At 39.6% G+C, this 10,067-nt stretch overlaps 1 protein-coding gene across 1 annotated transcript; it reads left to right on the top strand.

Annotated features, from left to right (window-relative positions):
• Nucleotides 1-6,956: 6,956 nt before the first annotated feature.
• On the top strand, nucleotides 6,957-9,662 carry RETNLB (resistin like beta). Its single transcript, XM_015069159.2, is given in 3 exon segments — nucleotides 6,957-7,237; nucleotides 7,956-8,031; nucleotides 8,636-9,662. Coding segments are annotated over 3 exon segments (333 nt in total). The 5' UTR covers nucleotides 6,957-7,110; the 3' UTR covers nucleotides 8,766-9,662.
• The last annotated feature ends 405 nt before the right edge of the window (nucleotides 9,663-10,067 follow it).

Genomic DNA, 10,067 nt, shown 5'->3' with positions numbered 1-10,067 from the left:
TCCAGTGACGAGTTCAAATTCCAGAAATCTCAAAAGTAGAGTGGATCAGTAAATAACCAGATGTTTCCCAATCCCATGTTCAATTCCTGGGTACATGAAGATGATTTACCAGTTAGACTTAATTTAGAGATTATGATAGGAATTAGAGCCTGGTATCAGGAAATGCTCTCAATATAGACATTTATTATAGGTGGTCAAACGAATAGAATGCAAAAACCAGAAACCTGGTAAGGCTCTGGAAAGCCATATTTATTGTGTATGTCATGTCTGTCAGCTGCTTACCATATATCACCAATTACCATGCAGCACAACCATAATCATGTTATTAAAATATATGTAAATCTATTTTTAATAAGATTTTATCTGTCTATCTACATACACATGTATAGAGAGAGAGACATGCTCAGGCTTCTCAGTTTGTCCCGGATCAGCTCAGCGACCCTCTTACAAATTTAAAAAATTAAAGGGTACATGGTTCCTAAACTTCAGGAGTTATGGTGGATCTTGCCTCACCCTACACGCCATTTCACCGACAGACAATCTGAGGTTCTTTCACAAAAGCATTGATTGGAGAGTCAAATGGCTGAGCACGTACTCTTAGAATTATAGCAGGAGTGATACTACCAAGAGATCTTTCTTTTTTAAAAAATTTTTTTAATTTTATTTATTTATTTATTTTGAGAGAGAGAGAGAGAGAGAGCAGGGAAGAGACAGAGAGAGAATCCCAAGCAGGCTCCACACTGTCAGCACAGAGTCGCTGATGCAAGGCTTGAACTCACCAACTAGGAAATCATGACCTGAGCAGAAACCAAGAGTCAGATGCTTAACCAACTGAGCCACCCAGGCACCCCACCAGAAGACTTTTCAATAGCCCTCTACCTTTTACTGCCTCCTCTTGGGTGGTTGGCAGTTTCCACAGGTCTCTTTTCTTTTACAGGGGCTCCTGTCAGTCTCCCCCTGGACCCACCCCCTTCCTGAATCAAAATGCTGGAATCTTCTATTGCTTCTCTTTAGCTAGCATGCAGAGACAGAGAAATAAAATAACAAGTGGAGAAGAGAGCAAACTAGGATAGCCTCCATGACAGGTGATCCCAGGGTGACTCTAATAATGCAGACTTGACCTTGACCTATGTCACCTTTAAACCACTTCACCAAAACTCTGTCTACTTCCAGGTCTGTGCCTCCTCTAATTTCCACCATGCTTACCTTCTTTCTTTTCATTACCTCTTCTCTATTCTCTCCTCAAGATCCTCTTCTTTTATTATCTCCTCCCCAGTGTCCCTTTCTGCAATCATCTCCACCTCGTATTTCTCACCTCTGCTTTTGTCCATACCCAACAGTTAAGTCTGTTAGCCTAGCATTACCGCAAATAACTTAACAACAAATGCCAACAACATGCTATTGTCTATCAGACATTTCCAGCATCCAAAGGACCTGGATGGCCCAATTATTGGTCCTTTGGACAAATAAATTCAGTAAGCCATTCTGGGATACTCTTTTTGGACACTGGAATGCAAATTTTTTTCTTATAACTGACTTGAACCTGATTAGAACCTTGATTAGTGAAGAGACTTTATGCTTTCACAGCTAATTGAAAGAATCAAATCATCAAGTTTTATAGAACCAGTTTTTTTCTCTGCTTGATGGTGCAGAACTCTACAGTCTTAATCAGGTACCTATGTAACACGTGAGCAGATTCCGAAGATAATTTTTGAGGGATGTATTGCCCTATCTCCAAGCAAACCCATCACTAATCTCTATTCAGGGTGGGTCAGCCTCTCAATTTTTTAAAGTTTTTATTTAAACTCCAGTTACTTAACATACAGTCAAATATTAGTTTCAAGTGTACAATTTAGTGATTCAACACATACAATATCCGGTGCTCATCACAACCAATGCACTCTTTAATCTCTATCACCTATTTAACCCATCCCCCCACCCACCTCGCCTCTGGTGACCATCAGTTTGTTCTCTATAGTTAAGAGTTAGTTTGTTTCTTGTTTTGCCTCTCATTTTTCCCTATGCTCATTTGTTTTGTTTCTTAAATTCCATATAAGTGAAATCATATGGTATTTGTCTTTCTCTGATTGATTTATTTCACTTAGTATTATGCTCTCCAGCTCCATCCATGTTGTTGCAAATGGCAAGATTTCATTTTTTTTTTTTTTTATAGCTGGATAATATATATTCTTTTTCTATTCATCTGTCTAGGGATGCTTGGGTGGCCTCTGTAATTTGGCTATTGTGGATAATGCTGCTATAAATATTGGGGTGCATATATCCCTCTGAATTAGTGTATTTGTATTCTTGGGGTAAATATCTAGTAATGCAATTGCTGGATCATAGGGTAGTTCTATTTCTAACTTTTTGAGGAACCTCCATACTGTTTTCAGAGTCAGCCTCTCGATTTTTATCCACATTTCAGTTTTTACATCTAAAATCAACCTGAATGGTTTTTCATGTACTGTCTAAAGTATATGAATCCATAAGATGAAATAGCAACACTTCCATGCCTCATCAGAGAACCAACTCTAGCCAAAAATAGAGCTAGAAACTTGTGTTTGAGAGACCTGCAGACTTCCTGTGGTTATTGGTTTTTCTGGTCTCCTACTATTTTATTCAGATGCACCATGAGTTTTTAAAAGTTAAACATACATTCAAATACAATTTATAAACTGTAAACATGTCCAAGTAAGTTTATTATAAATCACTAAAAACAGAAAATGTTAAAGAATGAGACAAACTTAATAAAAAGAGAAGCTCTATTATTTACTTCTTATTAATTTATTCTCCTCTTTCATTTCTAATTATATTTATTTAGGTCTTCTCTCTCTCTCTCTCTCTCTCTCTCTCTCTCTCTCTCTGATGTGTCAAGCTTATCAATATTGTTTATTTTTTCAAAAAACCAGCTCTTAATTTCATCAATCATTTTTTAAAATTTTTTTTGTCTCTATTTCATTTATTTCTATTCTTATCTTTGTTCTTCTAACCTAGGGGTTTGTTATATGTCTTCATTTCAATTTTTAAAATAAGTTCATAACACTTCAGAAACATTCAGAAACATTTGCCTTTGTATTTAAAACTCCTATCTTGCTCTGTATTCCTGCAGTTAAACAGTATAATCTAAGTAAGCAATGATAGCCCAGTGATGGTAAAGAAAAATTAGCAGATTTAAATTACATCTATTTGGTCACTCTATATGATTATATGGTGTTTAATTGCATTTAAAATTTTAAATTCAGGGCACCTGGGTGGCTTAGTCAGCTGAGTGTCTAACAGGTCCTGATCTCATGATTTGTGAGTTTGAGGGCATGCATTAAGGCTCTTTCTGCCCCTTCCCTGCTCATTCCCTTTCCCTCTCTCTCTCTCTTTCTCTCAAAAATAATAAACATTAAAATTTTTTTTAATTTAAAAAGTGAATACAAACTGAGTGGTATAATATTTTTTGTCTGATAGTGCACAAAAATACTATGCTGAATATAAACAGTAGCTTTAAGATTGACATATGGTCTTTTTCATAGTTTTTGTTGGTTTTAAAACCAAAGAATGAGTCAAGAAATAATGATTATTACTGATCATTACATAGTTGTTACTAGAAATAATTTTGTTATGTAGAGAAGAGGAGTGTTAGAGTGATCCCCTCCAGGTGTCAAATATGCTAGGAATGCCACTAACTACAAGTGTTGCCCAAAGGGCACGGTCACTGTCTCTGTTGCCCAGGCTCACTGTAAACCAATCACATTCTCTTGTTATCCTGTTCTCGTTTCTTTCCTTGCCATTCTTAACAAACCCAGTAGTCAATGCAGTTCAACTCATCTTTAATCCATGTTCTTCTGGTCATCTACTTCCCAGTCTATCACTTTCTTTACCTGGCTCCTTTAAAGAAGTTTTCACTTCTCTTCTTAAATTGTCTATGCTATTATTTTCATCTGTGGATTGATAAGTCTCAAATTTATATCTTCAACTCTCACCTTTCCCCCAGACCCCAGAAGTATATACCCAACTCCCATGCCACCGCTCCACCTGGATGTCTAATAGGCATATTAAATTGACCATGATCAAATATGATTTAATGTTCTTGCCATTATCCATGCTTTCCCCAGGGGTCCCCATTTTAGTAAATGGCATCACTCTTCAACAAGTCATTCAGAATATAACCTTGACCTTTCACTACTCTATTCCTCCTTTGCCCCACACCCAGTGCATCAGTAAACCCTAAGAGGCTCAACCTGCTGTGTATAACCAAAGTCTACCCAGCTCTCACTCCTTCCTTTACTGCCATCTGAGATCTGGAACTCTACAAGAGCTTGCTATTTGGTTTCCTTGCTTACCTATTTTCTCCACAGCAGTGGCCTTAGTAAGATTTATAAAATATAAGTGATCTTATATAAATAAGTCATATCATCCCTAAGCAAAATGCTCCAGTAATTTCTCATCAAATTTGCAATAAACCCAGAGCCCTTATGTTGGTTGATAAGTGCTCTATAACCAGCCTGGCCCCAGTTGTGTTTTTGACCACTTTTCTCACTTCTCTTGCCTTTACTCACTTTGCTCTCTTCAGACACACTGCTTCTGTTGTATCCCTTCAACACACCAACCACCCACCCCCCTGCCTTAGGCTCTTTAGACTTGCTGGCCCTTAGCCCAAAACATTTGTCCCAGCTTTTTCTATGGCTTACCCCACACGTCTGCAGCTCATTGCTTATAAGTCATCTTTTCTGAGGTGTCTTCCCTGAACACATTGCATTATATACAACACAGAAGCACATCCAATTGCCTTGCCTTCATTTCTTTCCTTCAGGGAATTTTTCAATATCTGACATATTGTATAGTTATCTTACACCTTAGAGCATAGTCTCAAGAGGGCAAAAACCTTGCCTGCATTGCCCACTAATGAGTCACCAGAACTAGAATTAGTATAGAGAAGCTCTATAGTTGTTGAATTAACAAATGAACTAATCTACCCAACTTTTATACCAAATCCAAGCCTGTGCTCTTTTGTGTTCTGTATTATTCCTTTATTTCCTCAACTCTTATCAGTGAATTAAGGAAGCATCCTTGCCTTTTTGCTGGCACCATTGAGCCCCATCCTCAAAGTTTCCTGAGAGAGATATGTAGAAGTAGCTGTTCCTCAGGGGGCATCTTTAGGGAAAGGGACAGTGAGGCTGGTCACAGCAGAAGTAGATCCAGGCTTTCCCACCTGAAAGCCTCCAATAGTGGTCATCCAACAGCCATTCTCTGCTACTTCATCTAGCTTTTGAATCATGGGATTCAATCCTGGTGACCATGTGCTCCACTGTGGAGACTGTATCATATATAGGTCCAGTGGTCTAAAATAAGGGATTGTAGAGATCTACTTAATTTCTCAGCCACTAATGATGTAAAAGGAGGTCATATGACCCAGAACTGAACAATGAAATACAAGGGGAAATCTGCTTGAGTTTCTAGGGGAAAATTTGCTTCCAAAACAGAAAGGCAAAGCCTCAAAAAGAGAATGGTTTTACCCCAACCTCCCTTCCTGTGGGGAAAAAGTTTAGGAATTCCCTGAGCTTGCACCAATGGGTTAACAAGGCATAAAGAAATAGAAAGCCACAGGATGAATGCGTCCAAGATTAGGTAAACAAGATTAGGTAAACAGGGCAAAGGCCCTCAGTATAGGACAAAGGTATAGGAATAGGAAATCTCAGGATGAAAATAACCAAGATTAGGTAAACAAGATTAGGTTTTTCAGGGCAGAAGTGCCACCCAATTTAGTACAGTAGCAGAAAGTTGCTTTCGAAGGAAGGAAGGAAGGAAGGAAGGAAGGAAGGAAGGAAGGAAGGAAGGACAAAAACAGATAAACAGGGCTATAGACCCCAGTTGCCCAGAGCTGAGCTAATTAGGAAAAGAAAGGAGCCTTATTGATCCTGAGGTAGCTTGCTCTTCTTTCTTGTCCCCTAGGCAAGTTTAGGTAAACAGAGGTGGCGCCTCATGTCTACTGTGTTTTGCATCCACCCAAACCCCTAACACCGCTTATCTTCAAAACCCCTTTCCCTCATGCCCATGAGTTAATGTTCACAATTTCATTGCCTCTTTGTGCAAGTCCATCATGCCTGTAAGCCTTCTGATCCTAAGAAAAATGGAGCAAGGACCCTTACTCGCAGTTCTTGTCTCCTCCCAGACATTAGCCTCTCTTGCATTTCAATCCTGCATCTGCTCTTTTGCTGGACAAGAGAGAACTCCAGAACCAGAGTCTACAACACCTTCCTGCTCAGGATCTTGGCTGAGGATGTGATACCTGCTACCTTGGGCCTATGAAAAGAGAAGATCAAGGATGAAAATCCAATGAATTGAGGATGGTAGAAAAAAAGGCAAAGCATCAGGCTTGATCTCCAACAAGAACCTTCAATCAAACATTATGCTTCTGGTTAAGTAAATAGTACGCTTCCTTGTTTGCAAACCAGTGCTAATCATGTTTCTGTTACTTGTCTACAAATGGGATTAGCCAGGGCAATAAAATGATGTCTAAACAGGTGACATATAGGGCTCTCACTCAGAAGACCATAAAATCACCTCTTGCTGATGAAAGATCAAACAAGAGACCTATAACATGGGGCAGTTAACAGAAGGCTCAGGTGCTGGCCTTATCAGGTTGCCAAGAAGAAAGGAAAGGGAAGAATAGAAAGGCAGAAGGACTCCCCTTGGCAGAGAACCAGAACAAAGGCAGCTGTTGCTTATCATGGATGCACTGAAGTTTATCACAGTTGTGTGTCACACTCAAGCAAGCAGTTCTTTGAAAGTGTACTGGGGAGTGTGTTTGTTTGTCTGCGCTTTCTTATGTGTTGAGGGGTGCCTAAGTCAGTTACCATAAGGTATAAAACATCCTTTCCTGGCCAGTCTTTGTAGACCTCTTCTGAACTCATCTGTGAGTTAATTTGCTCTGCAGCCACCCTCCCTGGTTCTTCAAACAGCTTGGAGAGATCCAGAGTCTTCCATACTGGCACTGATTTTCTCCTATCTGTTCTCTCTTGAGACTGTTCACGTGTTCCCTTCCTTCTCGACCATACTGGAGCTCAGAGATCTCAGCTTTCTATCTTTCCTCCCAGCCCCAGGACATTGCTGTTCTACAGGATGAAGCTTACGTCTTACTTCCTTCTCATTCTCATCCTCCTTCTCCAGCTGATGATCCCAAGGTATGCTCAGTGTTCCTTGGACTCCATCGTGGACACAAAGATAAAGGAAGCTCTCACTGGCTTAGGTAACTGACTGAGGGCAGAGAGTGGGAGAGAACCCCTGATCATGCCACCTATTCCTAAACCCAACTTCTTCTTGGTCCCATCCCTAGATCCCAGCTTCTATTAAGTCCACTCAAGCTTAATCTTCCTGCCCAGGGCTTTTTCTGCGCGCATATCATTTTTGGACTGCTGGCTAAAATTTGAGGTTTCTCTGATGATAATAAGCTTGATGATGATGGTAATGAGGAGGAATATAATTATAATTTACGGACACTCATTACAAACGAGGTATAGTGCAAAAATTTACATAGATAACCTCAATTTTCACTTTATGAAATAAGTACAACTATTACTTTCATTTTATAAATGAGAAAACTGAACTTTAAAACCTAGTGAGTAGCATGATTATGGACACAGTGACACTTCTGAGGTAAAAGGAGATTTGGAAGGGGACTATCGGAGACAGCTATCATGGGCAATACCCCTTCTCTCCTGTTCAGAATTAAATCCTGCCTCAGTAGGGGCGCCTGGGTGGCTCAGTCGGTTAAGCATCCGACTTAGGCTCAGGTCATGATCTTGGGGTCCATGAGTTCAAGCCCCACATCGGGCTGTGTGCTGACCTCTCAGAGCCTGGAGCCTGTTTCAGATTCTGTGTCTCCCTCTCTCTCTGACCCTCCCCCGTTCATGCTCTGTCTCTCTCTGTCTCAAAAATAAATAAATGTTAAAAAAAAAATTAAAAAAAAATAAATCCTGCCCCAGCAAAGTAGATTTCATGTACCAGTATCTTTAGCTCAGGCAAACTGTCTTCCTGCCCTGCAGCTAAGTAACTTCATGAGGAGGAATGGTGAGTAAGATGCCCTGTGCCCACCCCATCCATCCCCCAGCACCTATACCTTTCCTTGCCTCATGATTGTATTAGCCTGGAGGTGAGTTGTAACCTCTGGTTCCCAGTGATCTCTTACCCATTCTTATTTCCCTTAATGATGCTACTGAGGGCTCTTGGGTTTATGTCTCTCCCCTTCCCACCTCCCTTTCATGAGCTCACATGTCAGCGCTCCCTCCCCTCCTTGTCCTGTTATGATCTGTTACCTACCATTCCCCCTGTCCTTCATCTCCCTTTCCCAATCTATTCCCTTGTCTGGTGAGTAGGGCCAGCACACAGATAAATATATCATGAATCTAAGGAAAGAAATGCCCAGGCCCCTCATTTTCACAGACCTCTTCCATGGCCATATACCTAAGTTTGTTTTAGTGATTTTTAAATTTTTTTCCTTAAAGAGGGCTCTCAAAATCAAATTAGTTTGCAGTCCCACAAAACTTAGATCTATGCCTGGGCTGCACAGATATGAAAAATGGTAAGTGTACACCTCCCTCCTCTCAAAATCCAAGGATTCTGACATCTGTGTCTCATGTGTCCATATAGGAATGGTTGTCACCAGCTGTGCTTGTGGCTATGGCTGTGGTTCCTGGGATATCCAGGGAGAAACCACATGCCACTGCCAGTGCAGCACTATAGACTGGACCACTTCCCGCTGCTGCCACCTGACCTGAGGGGGAGGAGGATGAGAACCCAACTGTGTGACCATCACAGTAATGAAACTACACATCAAACAGGAAACCTGACTCAAACTGTCCCTTGCATTTGTTACAGCCTGCTTCTTGGGTAGTAAAGACAACTCTTTGCATCTCTCTGTGTTTGTATTTTTGATATTACTGCCCTGGGCTTAGAATTCCTCTAGCCAGAAAATTTCTCCAGGGTCCCAATTACTCCATCTCAGCAAGGATTAGTAAAAATATGGGGAGACTGGGAAATTTGAGATTAATATTCCAGCCTCCTAGTTCCCTCATTGTTTAACAAAAGGACAATGATTATGCCAGACATTTTGCTTGGCACAGAGAAAGTAAATAGCATGCATGCTCCTATGAGGCTCACTGAATAGAAGAGTGGGTTCCAAACTAAGTGCAAGCAGATTTTCCAAGGTGGAGGCAGGTAAGAATGGTTTTAAAAGAATAAATTTCTAGATTTCTGGCTTGTGTATATACTGTTTCCTAAACTTATGTGTCAGAGATCTATTTTGATCAAAGTGATGAATTTGCCATTGTCTTTCTCCCCCATAACAAAACAAAAATACAGCATTTATCTGCCATTGAACCTTACCATAATTCATCATCCTGGGATATAAATATCTGCAGAATGGAATGGTCCAAAATACTGGCACCAATGTTGAGTGATCCAGTGACTGGGTAACAAGTCCTTTCACAAGTTGCAGGACTTTCACTGTTTGACACAATATTGAAAGAGGGTATCATCCAGTTATCGATTGGTAGACCACCAAAAATAATTTTAATAATAAGCTTCAGTATGACTTTTAACAAGTAACTCAAAAGGAATTCAAACAAATTGAATATTACTACAATAAAAATTTTCCCTTCCTACATACTTAATTATGAAGAAATTATCTCAAAGCTTATAAATATGAAAAGAAAAAGAAATATATTGGCTCTAAATTTCATCTCTCTAGGATTATTTATTCATGGATAAATACATTACTGAAAGAAAAAACAGCTCCATTTCTCTCATTTAAGAAATACATTTCTAAAATATACCATTGGTGTTTATTACTTTTCAAAATTTGTTATAAATGTTTGTTCAATTGTGTGCTATTAATCAGTGTAATAATAACTTAGTACCCCTACTTATGGCAAGAAGAATGAGTCTTTTAAAATATAAATGAAAATTATGTCAAATTTTTGCCCAAATTACACATTCTAGTGACTTCTCATTACACAGAAAATAAAATCCCAAATGTTTATCATGGCCAACATTATCTGCATCTAGCCATTGGCTATACT

Source organism: Acinonyx jubatus, chromosome C2 (genome assembly GCF_027475565.1).
Source record: "Acinonyx jubatus isolate Ajub_Pintada_27869175 chromosome C2, VMU_Ajub_asm_v1.0, whole genome shotgun sequence".
In the NCBI taxonomy this organism is placed as follows: domain Eukaryota; kingdom Metazoa; phylum Chordata; class Mammalia; order Carnivora; family Felidae; genus Acinonyx; species Acinonyx jubatus.
This window is presented reverse-complemented; position numbering and strand designations above follow the sequence as displayed.